Raw genomic sequence first — 20,692 nt, forward strand, 5'->3', positions numbered from 1 at the left:
AAGCGGCGCTCTCTACTGTACAGATTTTAATATAATATACACACCAGGTCTCCAGGATCAATAGAAACATCCAGGATTTGCCACTGGCCGTTCAAGAGCAGGATTGGACGCACCTGATGCACATATTCCGAGTGGTTGCTACTGTAAGTGGTTTGTAGGGTGTTGCTTGTATAATGAAAGATCTCAAGAAAAATGTTGGGTTCCATTTTAATGTATTTGTAATAACTATGTACTTATGCTAGCAATGCCAAGGTCTTGGGTTCGATTCCCAGGTGAGGGAATGCTGTAAATGTGTACCATGAATGCAATGTAATTCACTATCGATAAAAGCTTCTGCCATTTGCATGAATGTAAAAGTGCTGGCCCAAGTCAAAAGAGCCCATCTGTATAATTTTCTTGTCTAAAGGTAAGGCTCAGGTTCCTTCTTTATAGTAAAATGAGTCAATAAGTAATAGAATAAGTGATAGCACACCTTTTCAAATCCCCCAACCCTACATTTATCCACAGGACCTACATCTTCTTAAATGCATAAAAGACTCAATCAAACTTAGTGGGTGGAAAAAGTTGAGGCCCATCACCCTCCGTGTCTCACAATTCTCCTATAAATGGATTTCTGTTGGATAGGGTTACATAATGCACAAGAGAACGGCTTAAAACTGGCACTTAACCAATTTCCTTGTTAGACTAGATGCAGTGATTCTTCAGACTTGCTATAGACATTTTAAGGCCTATCAATTGTCCAGCAAACAGGAAAACCATCCATGGGTGTGGAAAACAATAAACCAGGTCAAAATGTCAAGAAATACCACAAACAAATCTGCATCATGTACACAAACAATCACTAGAACTCTTACTAAACGCCACAATCATAACTACGCAGGAACCGAGGACGGCTTGCTTTACATAAAAGATATACGAATGTTTATTTACAATGGAAAGATCTTCAAAAGGTCATTTTTATGGATGGGGTGGAGGATTTGGCAATCCAGCAGTTGAGGTGAAGCAAAGGCGGCCTTATATGGTAAGATGAAGAGGAGACATTCGCTAGTTCAGACTTTACTTCTGTCACTGAAGTCATCAACTATTTATACTGCCATCGAGATATTTTGCATTGTGATATTATTTTCCATGACAAATAAAGGGTTAGTTCAACTAAACAGGAAAATTCTGCAATCTAACCAGTGAGGTTTGGGCTTCAGTCAACCTATGTATGTGTTTTTGGTAATCAATGTTTCTGATGTGAAAAAAAAAAAAAAAAATCCTATGTTCATCATATTAAGTGGCCGTGTATCTTCCGAAGAACGCTCGATTCAACTTTTAGGATGGTTTCATGAGCTTTTGGAAGCTTGAAAGTCTTAAAAGTCGATGTAGGGACAGAAATCTCTCAGGTTTCATTAAAATAACTCGAAACTTGAATTTGTTGGGTTGTAACAACATGAGGGGGAGTAGACAATGGCAGAATATTTGGTAACGTTACTATTTTAAGGTGACATAGTTACACGTTACAACATGTACTTAGTATTAACAGTAAAATCTAGCTGCGAGCAGCAATTATCGGGGTTCAAATGGTTTAACGCATTTATAACATGGTGCTTATGGGGTCGAAGCTGACTCAAAATGTAGGGATTGGTCCTCTGCTGCCATCTATTGGTTAGAATGGCAATCATAATCACAGGAACCTTTTTAACTGTTACAAGCCCCTTTTCCACCAAAGCATTTTGAGAGCCGGTTCGGAGCCGGTGCCTGCGCGCGAACCGGTTCTTTGTGTTTCGACAGCCAAAGAACCGGTTCTCGGCCAGGAGAACTGGTACCAAAGCGGCACCAACTCTTTGCTGGACTAGAACCGTTCTTTTACCACGTCATGCTTACGTCGGGGGCTTGGCCGGGTTTAGATGTGTTCTGAACATCTTAATAAAGGATCGCAAAGCCAAGAGAAACATTTGCAGAAACACGATGGAGTCCGCCTTTGTAATTGTTATGCTTGAAGTTAACGCAAGCGTTTCTATTTTTGTAATTTTTTTTTATTGAAGACATTATAAGCAAAAAAGAGAACAAATAAATGGAAAGAAAAATGACACAATGAAAAAAATGACTTATCAGAAAAGATTACACATCAAACGAAAAGATTAAAAGACTTACATATTTCAATTGTTTTTAAAGCTTTCTTGGTACACGAGTTAGAGATAATCCCAAAGTAATGTTGTATTTGCAAGCGTTTCTAAGACGTATGGCGACGTACACAGTGACGTAATGACGTCGTTCCCTGGGCGCTCTAGTCAGTAGAAAAACAAACAGGTTCTGAAGCGGTTCGCAAGTTGAACCAACTCTGAACCAACTTTGAACCAGCACCAGTTCCGAACCAGTTCTTTTTGTGGTGGAAAAGGGGTAATAGAGGGGTTCTACCATGCAATATGAATGTCGTGGCACTTTATTTTAAGGTGACGTAGTTACACATTACAACATGTACTTATTATTAACAGATTCTTAGCATTAACAGTAAATTATGTATAATTACAAGGAACTAACCATAAATCAAACCCCAACCCTACTATAGTAAGTATATTTAGTTCATCATTAGTATTACTCAGTACTTATTTGAGTAGGTACAATGTAACTATGGCACCTTAAAATAAAGTGTAGCCGAATTTTCTTACTTGGGTAAATTTTGTCAACGTTAAAATACTTTGTATTCACATAAAAAGGAATTATTATGTTATTATTATTATTATAATTATTCTGGTGTTGTATGTGGTGCAGAAACTGAACCAATAATTGTGGGGAAAATGTAGTCTCAATGCAAATAATAAATGGTCCTAAAAATAGGTTTAAATTTTAATACAAAATCATTTATTTTATTTGATTTTAAGGTCAAATTGTGACACGGACATTTACTTATCTAGAGGTTACCACTGTAAAGCTGCTTTGAAACAATCTGCATTGCGTTAAGCGCTATATAAACGAAGGTGCCTTGACAGAGTTCAGGTGGTTCACTGTCTGAGTCCAACAGGTGTCCCTGTCTCGGAGACTCTCTGTTCCAGTTTGAACTGCTGGTCCAGATGTGAACCGTGGCTCTGGAGGCATCCGACACACTCTGCCTTCCAGCTTTTGGCCTCCTGACATCTGAGTATCACGACAACCCCCATGATGGAAAACACATGCAGGGCGGACAAGGTCCGTGAAGGAGAGGAGAGAGAGAGAGAGAGAGAGAGAGAGAGAGAGAGATCGGACAGAGTCGTTTGAGTTGCTAAAGCCACACCACAAAGAACGTCTTGTTTCATTGATTTCCCAGAAACGGCATCAGCTGTCTAACAGGGTCAGCGAAAAACGACAAGAAAAAAGGAAAGGAAAAAACTTCCAGTCCCAAAAATCTGTGAAATTTAAAAGGACATTCTGTCTCAACAAGTGCTCGTAATCAAAAGTGTTAGCTAACAAACCCAATATCTCACTCCAATGACATTACTTTATATTAGGTGTCTTTAACTAATAACTATTTTTAAACTTTTCCTGCTTTGGTTTGGTGGTATGGGTAGGTTAAGGTTTAAGGGCGGGGTAAGGGTACTGTAGGTGTCGGGTCAACAGCATCATGACAGATGTCAATTCCAAAAAAAAAAAAAAAAAAAAAAAATCAATATAAGTACAATGTAAAAAAAACCAAAAAAAAAAAAACCATGCAATTACACAATAAGTGCAATTTAAAAGTTACATAGTAATTAAACACTAGAGCCAGACCGATATATCGGCAGGCCGATATTATCGGCCAATATTAGGCATTTTCTAAAATATCGGTATCGGCAGTTATAATGGGCGATAAATGAAAATTTCAAAAATAAAATAAAAACGGACGAATCACGCAGCTTATAACTATAAGGCAATATAGGGGCTAATTATTATTTTATTTATCAGAACTTTAATATATTTTGATGGTTCTCTGTTCTGTTGTGACAATAGAAACAAGTTTCTTTTTAAAATGCATTAATATATTATTTTATTTTAAAACTACAAATAACTAATGTTAGGGAAATCTGTCAATATTTTGTTGTGCGTTTCTGAAATAATAATAATAATAATAATATCGGCCGAGATATAACGGAATATCGGATTTTAAAACCAACAAATATTTGTATTGGTATACACTATAACGTGGGTCCATATGTGTCACTTTTGCTTCTTATGTTGAATATCTATATACCATTTCATAAAGACACAAAAGGACATTTGTATATTTGTCTGAGCTCTATGTCCCCTAGGGCTGTTGTGTAGCAGAATCGACAATAACTAATACAACTCTTCTGATAATATCTTTAGAAAAACATTTTTTATATGTACATTTTTTTAGAGATAATATCATTAATGTGAATTGTTTTGCTCACAATAATCATATAGCGAAAATCTAATTTTTGTGACTAATTTTTGTAACAATGGTAGGTTGAAACTTGATTCTAATGTTCCCCAACTTTATGAGGCAAACTAAGCAATACATTGAGCACAGGTAATTTCTAATATTTATTTTACAGGCTTAGAGAGCATTTGATGACACGCCTACGGTGGCCCAGTAGTGCACAACACAACAACATTTAAAAAGCAAACACAAATTCACAACACAACAGAAATAAGCCACAACAAATCAACGTAAAATCTACAACACAACGAAATATAACGCCGCAACACAACGGAAATGCCCCCGACCACTAGAGGGCTCTCGGAGCGCGTTAAAGTTAGTTTTCCTTGCCATTGCTGTATAGTCGGTAGTCTTAATATACCAATACCACGATTGATTAAAAGTATGCAACCATTGTATATCGACATAAAATATACTTCAAAATCACCTACATGAATTACACCTGCGTATTTATACTCGAGAATGATTTGACGCGCTACCACAGTGCATGATCCCTAAGGGAATGTCTGCCAATTCCACCACGTGGTTAAAATTTTCTTATAATATTAATTTGAAAAAGAAAAAGGAAAACCATTTGGTGAATGGGCTTTATGCACAGTTGCACTACTTCCTGAACTTAAGCTAGCTCCTTGTTGTCTGCCATTATTGGCCAAATTGATTAATTCAGGTGTGCCTGACCTCAGTAGTCACGGCAACAATAATCAGACACACCTGAATTAATGGATACCTGGATACCATGGCCAGATTGTCGCCTCATTTAGGGAACCAATCACAGAACGGGGAGGGAGCAGCAAGACGATGACGACATCTATGTGACACACCGAAGCAGTTTGTTTATTGCTATGAATTCAACATGGCAGCAGACGCGAAGCTACCTTTTGATGCAGCCTTAGATATTGTTCGAAGTAGTTTCGAATACAAGTTTATTTAGAAAAAAATAGCCGCTTTTGGCGTTAAACTTCGCGAGACCCCAGTCGTTATTGTTGTCTCGCCATTAATCGCCCTAATGGAGGACCAGGTACAGGAGGCGGTCGACCTTGGAATATGTGCCGCTCAGCTGTGTCCAGAGAAAGAAAATGCGATAAAGAATTGTCGATACCAACTTCTGTTCGGCAGTCCCGAGGCCTGGATGAGCGCAAAGTGGCAAGACATGTTAGCCACGGAGTTGTATTGTACCAACCTGCTAGGCATCGTCATCAACGAAGTCCATTTAACTTATAAATGGTAAATGGTATTTATTAATATCATATTGTCATTATGCCTGTAGACTACCTACTGTGGTTGTCACAGTGCCACTAAGATGTGTTGCTTTTCAATATCAATATGCAGCTACCGCTTTAGTAGCATAACTTTCCGCTGCACACACGCACGCGATTAAAGTTGTTGACAACTTTAGTCATTAAATTAAATTTTTACATTTTTTTAAACTTGTGAAGTACAAGCGCAAACAATTTCCAATGCAAATAACAACTTCAACATCTATGTTAAACTGTACTTGTGTTTTTCTAATTGAAACGATTGGCTATGAGCTACGTACAGGCGCATTTGATAGGCATTCTTAGCACCCAATCAACGGTGCCGGGCATTCGTAAACCACACCTCAAATACGGGAAATTGAACATGTGGTTCTCAACGAGAATTGGGTCTGGCGTTAGCTTCGCCTATAATACTTTCGCCTATAATAAGTCAGGCTGGTTACTGGGAACCTACGAGCTTTGGGGCATGAAAAAAAAAAAAACTTTAGGTGAATTGCAGTAGTCCTAATATTTTTACAAAAAAAATAAAAAAAATCTGTACTGTGCATGCAGGGAGCTATTGGCACAATTTTACCTGTTGTAAGTCTGTCTGGTTAATTGTAATACTACAACCTTTGAAACATGATAAAAGAAAAAAAAAACATTTATTATATTACAGAAATTTTCTAAAAAATAATTGTTTACTATAAATAAATGAAGGGTATTGGAAGGGTAAAAAAAAATGAGCTGTAGTAAGTCAGTCTACCACCAATACAATCAAGCTTTGGATTTTGAACATGTCTGTTTTTGAATGTTAAAAGTGATTTTAATTAAAACAAATTATACGTTTTAACAACTTGGAGGATTTGGCAGACGTTCCCTTTAGGGATCATGCGACGTGGAAGCGCGTCAAACCTCGTAGGTGATTTTGAATGAATAATGTCGATGTACAATGGTTCATACTGTTAAAACTAATCGTGGTGTTGATATATTATTTAGACGCCAAGGAAAACTAACTTTAATGCGCTCCGAGAGCCCTCTAGTGGTCGGTAGCATTTCCGTTGTGTTGTGGCTCAATTCCGTTGTGTTGTGGATTCATTTAGTTGTGCTGTGGCTTAATTTCGTTTTGTTGTGAACTTGTGTTTGCTTTTTAAGTGTCGTTGTGTTGTGCACTACTGGGCCACCGTACATGTCAGTCAGCCAGCCGAGTTTTTCACCAAAAAAATACACATTATTAGATCAGACTTTCATTTGTCGGTCATTGGCAAAAGCACAATATTTAGTACCATTGGAAAATGAACATTCGGTCATCATTTACTTGCGCTCATGTCATTCCAAAACAATTTTTTGTCCATACAATGAAAGTCAATGCGGTCCATTGTTGTTTAGTCTAAACACTCGACAAAATGTGTTATGCGGGAGAATGAAAGTCATAAAGGTTTGGAAAGACATGAGGTTGTGGTGATGACAGAATTTTAATTGTCCCTGAAAATGGTCATCAAGGATCATTAAGTTTTTATAAGGGTTTTTATCACTGATCAGGCCAACAGAAAATCATGACAATCAACAAGGATTAGCATGTAGCGCAAATCATCTGTGGATCATTACACTCTCAGGGGACATGTCAACAACGCAACACATGCTAGTCAGAGCACTACAACAACACCCTCATGCCATTTCATCATACTGTGGGTTTAGATTAGTGGCAGTGTGGGAAACGGGGGTCAACCGATCAAGAATGGGACTGTGGGATTTGAGTGGGGCGGCAGGATGTGGAAGAATTAAATGACTGGATCAAGCTACTGGGCTGATTGGACTCCAGGAACTCGAGAAGGGAGTACTCACCCACCCGCGGGTCCAGCCATGAGGTGCTCTGGGTTTTGTGGTCAATGAAGTATGTTTCTCCCTGAGGGGTGACGGCCTGCTCCCAAGCCTCGGGCAACTGTCCTGTTCAGCAACAGCACAACAGCTAGAGATCAGCCGGCAGCCTGACCCACTCCCGAGCGGTGACCACAGAAGAGTTTACGCCACTACTTAATGTGCAAAGCAGCTTGTCACTGGCGCAGGACCCTTAAAGGAACATGCGTGTACCTTATTTACCCCTAAAAGCGACATGCACCTTAAGGGTACATAATACAGATAAACCCCTAGTTAAGGGTACTGCCCCAGCGCCAAACTGTTATGTGCAATTTCTTAGGGGTTTGAGTTTTTAATCAAAATGTAATGACTTGTGTTGTGTTGGCCATAAAATGTATTGGCTTTTCTGTTGTAGCCAGGGTCAAATAGCAGTGTCCAATATTATAAAATATAATACAGACCACTTTTCAAGAACCAATCAAATCCAAATGGATGTGAAAAAAAAAAACAAATCATACAATTTTAAAGAAAAGTTTAAATGTACTAACTTTTTCAATTATGTCATGAGGTGTAACCAAGTAAAAAGTAATACAATTCACTCAAAAAATATTTTTAAAGGAGTAGTTCACTTCACCCCCATGTCATCCAAGGTGTTCATGTCATTCTGTCTTCAGTCGAAGAGAAATTAAGGTTTTTGATGAAAACATTCCAGGATTTTTCTCCATATAATGGACTTCAATGGGAACCAAACGGTTCAAGGTCCAAAAGACAGTTTCAGTGCAAACTGTTCAAAGGGCTTTAAACGACTCCAGACGATGAATAAGGGTCTTATCAAGCAAAACGATCGCTCATTTAATAAATAAATTTAAAAAGTTTAAGTTTTATAAGCATAAATGCTCGCCTTGCTCTGTTCTGTGATGAGCGTTCGTGACTCTCCTGTTCGAACTCGTTCATCAAAATCTTTTTTCGAGTCATGACTCGAAGGGTCCTAGATAAGACCCTTATTCATCGTCTGGAATCGTTTAAAGCCCTTTGAACAGTTTGCACTGAAACCGTCTTTTGGACCTTGAACCGTTTGGTTCCCATTGAAGTCCATTATATGGAGAAAATCCTGGAATGTTTTCATCAGAAACCTTAATTTCTTTTCGACTGAGAAAAAGGATGAAATGAACATCTTGGATGACACGGGGTGTGTAAATTATCAGCAAAAGTTTTTTTTTAAAGTGAACTACTCCTTTAAAAGCAAGTTTTTAAAATCATACTTCATTAAGTTTTTGGTAAGTTGTGGTAGCAAGTATCCTTGCTTTGTCATATCTCTATGACATAATTTATGTAAGTTTAAAAACATCCTCATCGTTTAAGATGTATATTCACTGTATGAACGTATGTTGAAATACATTACACATTCATGCTGGGCTTAATTTCAGCTTAAGTGCTAAAGAAGCAGAACAGCTGCTTGTAAAGCCGAGTGTGATGCAATATGTCCATTATTTTCAACTGCAAGGAGAAAAAGATACGCAACAAACTACAGAGTTCAAATAAGAGTGGAAAAGACTGGGGAAAACAGGACCTTAGGCCCTGTATTAGAGTGTCAACGGTCAATTAGCTTTAATCCCTCAATTTTAGGGGGGGGCCATCGTGAATACACACAACAGGTGAAGGCTCGAGCTGGCCTAAACTAAGAATAGAGGAAATCTGTTGCCCCTCAAGTTCCCAGAGATTGAAAAAAACAGGGATAGAGGAAGAACAAGGCATTGTGGGATTGTAGGGCCCAGGTCTGACTCACGGCTTTCTATTGTGAGTCCTTTGAACTTGTTTAGTGAGCCAAAATGGATGACACAGTCATGTCAAAACACACACACACACACACAGAGAAAAAAAAAAAGACTGGTTGAGTCATCGAAGATCGTGCAAGACAGAAATGAATGGTTGAGTTTACAGAAGATCAGGGAGGAAAACGACCGTTTGAACGAGTGCAGCAGGTTGGGCTACACACACACACACACACACAGTTCATTACTTCAGGCTGAGCAGCTTTATTCACATCCAGTGTCATCATCAGCGCTTCCTCACACTGCTTGCTACGGTCACACTGGAAACTTTCTGATATTTTTTATCGCAATACACACTGTTTTTTTGTTTGTGGGCTTTTATTAAATATCTTTACTTCCTGTGACTGCAGACTAAACGTTGTGTTGTGTACTGTAACTCTATACGCTGAGATAGTCGGCGTCTACTGTATGTGCTGGAAGTGCTGGAAGGAAACTTTCTCCCTCCAAACTCTTTGGTCTCGTTCTTCTTATCCCCCACCCCCCTTCGCTGGAATCTGTGTCTCGGCTGCCAACAAAGCAGAGGCACACCTTTTTTTCCATTTCATCACAAATCAGGATTTGGAAAGAAAAAAAAAAAGGCAAACAAAGCAAGCACATTTGGAAGTCATTTAGTGTCCTGACAGAGTCAGAGCAAACAACATGCAGACACTGAAGGAAGCTTGAAAAGCCTTCATTCTGCCCGCTGGGAGACTTTCTTCACTAAATCAGCATTTGACCCCTCAAAAGGAGCACTCAGAGCCTCTGATGGACAGGCAGACTGATGTGACTGATATAATGGACTTCATTGGGAACCAAACGGTTCAAGGTCCAAAAGACAGTTTCAGTGCAAACTGTTCAAAGGGCTTTAAACGATTCCAGACGATGAATAAGGGTCTTATCAAGCGAAATGATCGCTTATTTAAAAAAATAAATAACTAAGTTTAAGTTTTATAAGCTCAAATGGTCACCTTGCTCTGTTCTGTGATGTGTGACTCTCCTGTTCGAACTCTTTTTTCGAGTCAATTCATTCATTTCGTTCATTGAATTAACCAATTGACTCAAAAAAGATTCGTTCATTTTGATAAACGGAGAGTCACGAACGCGCATCACAGAACAGAGCAAGGAGAGCATTTGTGCTTATAAAACTTCAACTTTGTTATTTATTTTTTAAATGAGTCAAGTCAAGTCACATTTATTTATATAGCGCTTTTCACAATACAGATTGTATCAAAGCAGCTTAGTGATAACATGAAAGTAGTACAACACAAATGAGCGATCGTTTCGCTTGATAAGACCCTTATTCATCGTCTGGAATCGTTTAAAGCCCTTTGAACAGTTTGCACTGAAACTGTCTTTTGGACCTTGAACCATTTGGTTCCCATTGAAGTCCATTATATGGAGAAAATCCTGGAATGTTTTCATCAAAAACCTTAATTTCTTTTCGACTGAAGAAAGAAAGACATGGACATCTTGGATGACATGGGGGTGAGTAAATTATCAGCAAAAGTTTTTTTTAAAAGTGAACTACTCCTTTAAGTAAATGCCACGGGGTGAGTTTGAAAGCCCTGGTTTTGCACCTATTTGCTGAGTGTACATCAGATGCTGTGGTGGGTTACCATGGGTTCTCAGATAATGCCCTATAAAAGGGTAGAGGGGGTGATTTCGGAAAGCTTCTGAAGGTTTTTAGCAAGTGGCATTCATGGGTAGTATGTGGTGTTATTCATGTATGGATTAAACTGCTTGATTCATATGGATTCATTTTACAACAACAATATGACCTTTTTGGATCTTTTATGTTTTGGTTACTTGGACTTTCGATGGAGGGACAGAAAGGAACCTTTAAAGTTTCATTCATTTGGGTCTTAGATTATCTTATGGCCTTATGGGTTTGGAACAACATGACAGTAAATGATGTAACAAAATGTTGTTTAAATCTCTAACCCTAATATGAACGTAATAGAGATGCTTGCCTTAGCACACACCTCTAAAATCAAAAGAAGAAATATCGGCTAGCACATCAGAGCTATGATATTAGATGTGTGTGTGAATGTCATGGGGTGGGACGAACACCTTGCCAGCTTGTTTTCATGTTGAGTAATGGGATGGCGTTCACACTCACCGAGGTTGGGTTGAGAGAGGGCCATGGAGCGCTGCTGTATGTTGCCGTTAGTAGAGGCTTGATTGTGCAGACCCATCTGGGTCACCGAGGGGGTCAGGTTCTTCCTGGGGTCATGCCATGTGGTGATCTTCTCAATGTGGCTGCACAAGAAAAACAGCAAATGCTCACGTTAAACACACTTCTACAGTGTTCGGAAGGTCAAGCAAATCAGAACTACTCGAGGAACACTTTGGTGATTTTGCATGTTGGGCATTTTGGCCTGATCCTTCAATCTACTACAAAACCCATTTAGAAGGAACCCAACTATCTTTCAGAGGAAAACTTTTGACTTCTCGGCCGTGTCGAACTACAGTGGCGTCAGTGTTGGGGAAGCTCGCCAGAGCAACTAAAGGGGCATGGTTATGGGGTAAAAAATTTGATATAAATATAAAATCAGTGCTTTGGAGGCTAGATTTTGGTGAAGGATGCTTGCCTGTGCCTTCCCTGATAGAATGCTAGTTTTAAATATGATCTGAAGGCAACCCGATCTCATGAGAAAACTTTGTTGTTTTATGAGTTGTTTGGATTCTTACAATTTGTACAAAAAAATCCACCAAAAAGAAAAAGAAAACAAAGCATGAAGGTCAACCCCTAAACCTAACCTTAAGAGAGGCAAGTGCAGATCACACAAATGAGACCTTCACCAAAACATAAAAGAGCAATACATAACAGTAATAGTAAAATGTAATAATTGCCATTGGATTGTGGCTGGATGCGAACAACATCGGTCCCGGAGAACCACAGTCCCGTAGCCTACATCAAGATGGTAGGTCTGGGAACTAACAATTGGCATATCTCAATCCGAGGGGCGGGATAAACGGTTGTCTTTCAATATCCCTTCTGCACGCCATAGGATAACACTAACCAGAGCAACGAATGGCTGTGGCTGAGTGAGTCCAATGCGTTTTCCCACCAGCGGAGCAAGTTGATATATTAAACTTTTGCTGTATCCAGTCGTCAAAACTCCGAACAAATCTTCCTTTAAGTGACATTCTCTTAACCCCAAGTCATCCAGAATTGCGGCCAAAGCCGATTCGAAAGACAGCTGTTCGCCAGCAGCATATTGTTTGTTTTCGAGTAGCAGGGAATTCACCTATCACGGCGCAGAAGCGTCACAACTCTGCCGTCATTGTGTTAAGCCCGCCCACCAACTCTATACACGATGTGATTGGCCTGATCAGAGTTTGGATTTTCCACTTCGAAAGCCAACGATGAGTTGCTAGACCACACTGGTGGCAAAATATTTTGAAGGTTATTTATTCCATATCTAGATTATTGGAAATATTATTATGATGTAAATACAACCAACATACATGAGCATAAGTTCGTGTCTGGGCGTGAGAGAGAGAAAAATCACAGGACAGGTTAATAACTTTTGGAAGCTGGCTCTATTTATCATCAAAACAAAAATAAATGACAGATTAGATGAGGGCGAGGGTGATCCTCGCTCCGATGCGGGACAACAGGTCATCAAACTGGGCGCGGGACAGGCGGAAGTACCGCTGCCAGCGGCCGTCATCCAGCGCAGCTCCTGGAGCGAGCAAATGGTGAAACTCGCCAAACGGGTCCGCACAAATATGGCGACGATGATCCCCACGCCGCTGTTCTGCTCTCCAGAGTAAATACAGAGCGGTGACTCTCTCAATGAATGCTCGATCAACATAAAACAATGGCCGCCAACAGATTTCGATTCTGACGTGCGTTAATTTCACTTCAAAATGTTGTTTTTACGCGTGTCAGTTTCACTCTTGACGCTTGAATCAACACAAAGTGGTCAAGCGTCAAACTAGACGCAGTAAATGCGTATTTGACGCGCTATTCTCATCCGGTGTGAATGCAGCATTACAGTCCTGGAGAGTTTTGCTCCAACCCTGATCAAAAGAAAACTCACCTGCATCTTTCTAGTGATCCTTCAGACCTTGATTAGCTTGTTCAGGTGTGTTTGGCCACCCCTGTCCTTTACCAGCTTTCACTTTCCCTACAAAAATATTGAGCTCACAAAATGATTGAGTTCTCTGCGAGCAAACACGAAGTCCCGAAGGTTTTGCGAACTTGCAATATTCGGGGGAACGCAAACGTTTTACAACCATAAACAAAAGCATTTTATAAGCAAAGGCAAAAGTGTTGTGAGTGAGCGCAAAATTCCTTGAGGGAACGCAAACACATTTGCAAGAGAATACTAAATTTTATTCAAACAATATTCGATTATGTCAATTTGGCTGATGGCATTTTGAACAGACAAACTTAAACTAAATACAACCAACAATGCTCCTTTAAGTCAGCTACTCCACAAAGCCAGATGCTCAAGTGTTTCTCTCTGGTGGTCTGATGTTATTCTAACTCTTGTGCTAAAGATGCAAGAATCTGCCTTAAATGGTTCAACTCAAGCCATGGCTGGACTCAACTCAGCTGTTTGACCTGCAGTTGCCTCTAAACGTGAACAAACGCTGCGATTCGTGACTCAAGGAACAGATGTACTGTGTTTCCCTCAGCTCGCCACTCCTCCACCCTCAGCGAACCCTTCAAAACTGCAGCTACACGAAATTCTGGATCCTCTGCATTTTTTCATGCAAGGCCACGAGCGCCAGCCAGGCGGTTGCTCAGTGACAATCCCAGTGTCCCTCAGCCAGTAAACCAGTTTAGCGTTTCTTTCATTATCGGGTGGGCTTTAGTGTCTAGTTCAGGGGTGCTCAAACCTGCTCCAGGAGATCTGATCTCAACCTTGACTGACATTAACAACCTCGATGAGCTGGTTCAGGTGTGTTTCAATAGAATCGGAAATGAGCTCTGCAGGAATGTAGATCTGCAGGACACGGTAAATGATGAATGAAATTCAAGTCTTGTACAGCATTGGTTGTGCTCCAAAATTTGGTTACCAGTTGACTTTTTTTATTGAGAGCTGATCACCTGCGATCATTGTGAAAAAGTTTCGCATTCTAAATTCAAGTTTGCTGAAATAAGATGCGACCAATAGAAGATCGCTATGTTGCACTATAAACACAATTTGTTACTATTTGTTACACACAGTGAATTTGAGCGTGAAGTCATACCAATTCTGCCCATTCTGTTGGTCAACATAACGAATTTGCACGTCCAACGTGAACACGAACAAAATCAGCGTTGGGAATCGCTCTGGAATGTGAAACACCAGAATGAAACTGCAGAGCAATGGTGTATACATGTGACCAGAGTAGACCTGCTGAAAACGTTTCTTCATGCAACACTGTAATAATATTTTTGACAAAGTAAGTTGATTAAAATCGTACAGAAAATATGTGGTCAACAATCACACTGATACTTTTAATTATGATCAAGCAATCAATCTAAAAATCTGGGCCTAGAGAGACTTGAGGGCAGCAACAGGTCTACATTTCACGCTGGTGACATATTTACCCCTCATTAACGTATGCCTCGGTTGGTTGCATTCTTTACGGGTATTTAAAAATGTTTTAATCAAAATATATGCCCCATCAACTCAACCTTCTTGTTTGTACACTTGTAAACTGGACCAAACATGGCAGTTTGTGGCCAAATGAGTCACAAAATACACAAAGCCTCAATAAGAGAGTGACTCACTGGAGGTATTCATGCACCGCTGGGAAGATTATCTACTTCCTGCTGATCTCAGGCCTCGCAGTGGACGGACAGGAAGACATGTGTCCACGCGCTGCCCTGACCTCTCGGCTCCTGTTTACAGAGCGTTTGAGATTATACTGTATATGATGAGGATGATTCTTTAATTTGGGGAACTTTTTAGTCCTGCTAAAGCTTAACATTTTGTTCTTAAAGGAGTAGTTCACTTTAAAAAAAAAAACTTTTGCTGATAATTTACTCACCCCCATGTCATATGTCATCCAAGATGTCCATGTCTTTCTTTCTTCAGTCGAAAAGAAATGAAGGTTTTTGATGAAAACATTCCAGCATTTTCTCCATAAAATGGACTTCAATGGGAACCAAACGGTTCAAGGTCCAAAAGACACTTTCAGTACAAACTGTTCAAAAGGCTTTAAATGACACCAGACGATGAATAAGGGTCTTATCAAGCGAAACGATGGCTTATTTTAAGTTTTATAAGCCCAAATGTTCGCCTTGCTCTGTTCTGTGATGTGCGTTCGGGACTCTCCTGTTCGAACACGACATGTTCATCAAAATTAAAAAATCTTTTTTCGTGTCATTTGATTCATACAACAAACGAAATGAACGAGTTGACTCGGGAAAAGATTTGTTCATTTTGATGAATGAGTTCGAACCGGACAGACCATTTGAGCTTATAAAACTTAAACTTTGTTATTTATTTATTAAATGAGCGATCGTTTCGCTTGATAAGACCCTTATTCATCGTCTGGAATTGTTTAAAGCCCTTTGAATAGTTTGCACTGAAACTGTCGTTTCGACCTTGAACTGTTTGGTCCCCATTGAAGTCCATTATATGGAGAAAAATTCTGGAATGTTTTCATCAAAAACCTTAATTTCTTTTCAACTGAAGAAAGAAAGACATGGACATCTTGGATGACATGGGCGTGAGTAAATTATCAGCAAAAGTTTTTTTTTAAAAGTGAACCACTCCTTTAAAAATACTACTATTTTCGTCTCTTTAATAAGCAGTTTGAATTTTTTTTCAAATGTTAAATTTCCCAGAATATAAACCTTGAAGTAAAATATTATAACATGTAAATGGTGTTTTATAAACCTGACTCTAGCTGCGTGAAACACATCAACAGTGGTGTTAATTACCACAGCTAGGAGGCTAGTTGTTGCAGATTTATGAAGGTCTTCGGGGTCTGAAGGAGGGAGAAGGAACGGGCCCTCGGGGGTCTTCGGGGTCTGGGTGGGGCAGCTGTCCTGCACCTGTGGGTCGGGCCCCTTAACTTTGAGGCCCATCTTCTCACACGCTAAAGCTAATATGTGCAGTTGAACAGCTGTTTAACAGCTTATTGTTAACGCAAACTCATTTATTTTCAAGCGGTCAATGGCACAGTTTTCGCTTTCTCTTGTTTTGTAGTTTAACAGGACTAGTGGTATTGCAAAAAATAAGCTATAAGTGATTCAATAAATATAAAGGCTGTATGTTTCAAAGTAGCAATCAGAGAATACTGCGCACTTATGCCAAGCCTTTCTACACTGTAAAAATGAATACCCTTTATCTAATCAATAAACTTGTGGCAACAGATTACAAGCAATATTATTTATTAAATTTAACAAATTAGAATTGAGTTATAATTAATCAAATTATTCCTTAAAAGTTAACCACTTAAAATACGTAAAGTTTACACCAAAAAATTTAACAAACATATCTCACTAACAGATTAATTAAAAACTCTTTATTTTATATTGCCAACATTGAAGACACCTGATGTTAACAAGCAGAATCACTGAATGAGAAAACCGTCATTTTAAAACAAACATTGAAACAAACAAACACTGATCACCACAATGGTGACTTAAATTTATGTTTTTTTGGTTGTTGTAAGTTTTACTCATTTTAAATGGTTAAATTTTAAGGAATTAATTTGATTTTACTCAATTCTAATTAGTTAGATTTAATTAATAATATTGCTTGTAATCTGTTGCCACAATTTTTTTGATTAGATAAAGCATATTAATTTTTACAGTGTAGGGGTTTATATTGTAATATGTTGTAGTTGGTGGTTGTAAGAGTGCATATTTCATTGTTTAAGTGTGTTTTAGAATTAGCAGCCGGCAAGAGTAAAGGACAGATATTTCAAAATAAGAGTCCCTGTCTTGTTTATAATTTTAAGTGTTTTTTTTCTCAGTATTTTGGTTGGAATTGTATCTGGCATTTCAACATAAACTCTCAGCTATTAAAAGTAGCTTCTCTCTGAGCCACATGTCACAGGAAGAAAAGACTCAGAACATTATTAACACACACTAGTCATTCCACAGATTGTACTGGTATAACCACAAAAATCTGTTTAAGTTATTCCAATCTTGTTGTCTGCTTACGGTACAGCTCTTTGGTTTCTTCCTTTCTAAATACAACATTCAAAATCAAATCAAACCCCATTTCATAAAAATATTACGACCCGCTTAAGGTTGAAAGATAGGGTTTATAGTTTTTCAGAAATGAGTTTCTGAACTAGTTTGGAAAAATAACGCAGAGGGGTAGCTGACGCTTGGGTTCTCGTGCGGCCATGTTTGTGTACGAGCCGCATGCTGTTTGCAGAGGAAACACACACACATACACACACACAACAATGGCTTGGTGGTGGATTAGGGGTGACACACAGGCTGAAACAACACTGACACACACTCACAGTAGCCAGATGGACACAACACCACTGAGCGGAGCTTCCCGCTCTTCCTGTTAGCGTGCTAGCTGTGGAAAATAACACACACACACACACTCCAGTATAGTTCCAGCGCTTGTCATGGGCCAAGTCCATGTCAACAAACATGCTTACACTGCAGCAGTGATTGAATCTCTCTCAGTCGTGATTTAATCTCTTGAATATATCTAAAGAGGGGCAATCCTGAGGATTTATTATTTCCCCCAGAAAATCCAGGAGGTTTTAAGACAGCATCCAGCGCAATGAGCAAACGTCTGTGATGGGGTTTAGACCGAGCGTCGCATGGAGCCTGTGAGTCAACCACAAACAGACTCAATTCATACAAGAATGAAAATGGCGCAAAAATATTGATGAGTCACGTTGAACCACAGATGCTCTCTAAAAAGAGAATGCCCCTCCCCCTAATACCACCTGCGACTGACTAGAAATGGTCTGCGATGAAACTAAAGCCTATTAATAATTAAAAGAAAAACCGGATGGTCTGTTTGATATGTCCCACCCTAACTTCCTGTTTGAAAAGATAAGGAGCTCTCGGCAGATCCACCTGGTGCTGCTGTAATTATAGAGCACCTTTCACCCGCATGTGCTCAGCGTCCAGCAAGACAACTCCAGGAATGCGAGTCTGTCTGTAGCCATAGTGATTTCAACACACTCCAGACGGAGCTGGCGTGCACACACACACACACAGAAAATAAGAAAACAATCTCTGTTGGATATCTATTAGATTTGAATCTACCTGTGCTGACTTGTACAAGACAATAGTTTTGCAAAATATGTTTTTTGTCAACTATTATTCTGTATTTTAATGTATACACACTGCCTAACCAAAAAAAAAGTCACTGTCTGGATTTAAATAGGCAAAATCTTAATTAAAATCTGTATTATTATTGTAGTGACTACACTCTAAAAATGCTGGGTTGTTTTAACGCAACTTTGGGTCAAATATGGATAAACCCAAACGTTGGTTTGTCCATATTTGACCCAAAGTTGGGTTAAAACAACCCAGCATTTTTTTAGAGTGTATTATGTTTCTACTCTAGCATGTTCAGATTAATCAGGTTCAAATCTTAATGGAGATAAATGTTGTAATGTTGGTCAGGATCTTGAATGTAAAGTGTTACCAAAAATGTTTGACTGATTGTTTTTAACCTTTTGTGCAAACTGGAATCGAAGTGCTCCACGGGATCAAGAGTGTTTCTCTTTTCCATAAAACTCTTAAAAGCATCTCAACGGTAATTTCATCAAAAGTTAAGTCAGCTTTATTTAGATAGTGCTTTTTTACAATACAGAGTGTTTCAAAGCATATTTACAGAGATAACAGGAAAATAATGCAACCGAGTTTGTTTCCAGAAGAAAATACAGTCACAGTCCAGCTCAAGTCAGTCAGTGATGTTATTAAAAGTTATTAATGTAGTTAATTCATATATATATATATATATACACAGCCAAAGCCGTGATGTCATCCTCCAGCTCAGTTCAATTCTCATATAATGGTGTCAGTGCAGACAGATCAATAATATTGTTGAATATTATATTAAATGTTAAATGGATCTAACAAGTTGTAATAAAAGTGGGAGGGCTTTCGTCCCGTCCGCAGGGTGACAGCAGCCCAGCATGGCTCTGGGACGCTCTCCACCCAGCTGTGCTAATTGAAAACAGGAACAAAAGAAAAAGATCCACTTTCCCAATTACTCTGAGCTCGGGTTACTGGGGAATTCCTGCACATCCCGCACAAAGGCGGCGACTCCCCGGAAGAGAAAAGAGGCGGGTGACGGAGCGCCTGCCCGAAAGACGGATCGCCAGAGGTCAGGCTTCCACTGCTGAAGGACACCAGCTGGGATATGCTGGAATCAGAAGTATTCAATTGAATGTGGAAATGTGAGGGAGGGGCGCGCAGAAAAGGGAATGCGTCACTAATTATAGTCATCCAGATTACAGGAATAAAGCTCTGACATCTTCTGTGGAAACGGGGCAAGTCGTGGCTTGCGTTCACAGGCATGGTCAGCAGAGAGGACAGCGCGACGTCCGACAGCCACACACATGCCTGGTCAAGCTACAAGTAGTTAGCCAAGCTACATGTAAAATTAGTTGCTAATATAAAGTTGAATAATACAGAAATAACTATAGTGGTCATTTAAGAGTATAAGTGTATTTGAAAATATCAGATGATATGAACTTCTTTGCAATCTAAGCAGTAGTTAACTATTTCACATTTATTACATAGTTATTACATGCTACACGGACATGAAATATTATATACAAGTACTGAGTGATATGAATTAATTACATGTACCGATATAGGGTCAGGGTAGGATTGTGGTTTATGGTTAGTTGCATGCATTGCAATCATTTATGTATTCCTATAATTAGTACACGCAACAAAGACACTGTAAAATATAAAAATTCACAATTGGCCTGGAGATAGGCCATCAATTTTTACAGAAAGCAATACAAATGAGATAATCAATAGATAATTAATATATATATATATATATAAAATGAGCACTGGATATATTCACAGGGAGTGAGGGGGTTGGTATTATATATATTTACAAACAGATCAGTATTTATTTGCTAAAATGGCAAAGTTTTTTGCATTTTTAAATTTGTTTTTATTTTAATAGTTTTCAAATTTCTTATACAATTTAGAGTAGTAAAGTTTTGTTTTTATTAGTTTGATTAACGAGCTTATTTAGTTTACTTTTTTTCTATTTCAGTTTTAGAAATAACAGTTTAGCAGAATTCAAAGAAAACTAACTTAGTGCAGACCAAATATGGACATTTTGATGTACGATTAGGGACGCAAACACACTGACACAAACTTAAAGTCCCTGTCAACCGGAGGTTGCAACCAACTGAAACGGAATTTTGGAAACGGAATTTTAATGGAATGTTGGAAACGGAATTTTGGAAACAGAATATTG

General features: G+C 38.9%; 1 protein-coding gene across 3 annotated transcripts in view; it reads right to left on the bottom strand.

Moving 5' to 3' along the window:
- The window catches only part of wwtr1 (WW domain containing transcription regulator 1), a 58,624-nt gene that overhangs the window by 11,592 nt on the left and 26,340 nt on the right, over positions 1 to 20,692 (bottom strand). For 2 of the 3 annotated variants that reach the window (XM_039657276.2, XM_039657275.2), the window contains exons 2-3: positions 11,422 to 11,561; positions 7,480 to 7,581 (exon numbers count right to left, since the gene is read on the bottom strand). In XM_039657276.2, coding sequence (XP_039513210.2) covers positions 7,480 to 7,581; positions 11,422 to 11,561 — 242 coding nt within the window. The remainder of the gene's footprint in view (positions 1 to 7,479; positions 7,582 to 11,421; positions 11,562 to 20,692) is intronic. The other variant, XM_039657278.2, reaches the window with a different exon arrangement.

The sequence above is a fragment of the Pimephales promelas genome, chromosome 2, assembly GCF_988280905.1.
Source record: "Pimephales promelas chromosome 2, fPimPro1.hap1.1, whole genome shotgun sequence".
NCBI lineage: Eukaryota > Metazoa > Chordata > Actinopteri > Cypriniformes > Leuciscidae > Pimephales > Pimephales promelas.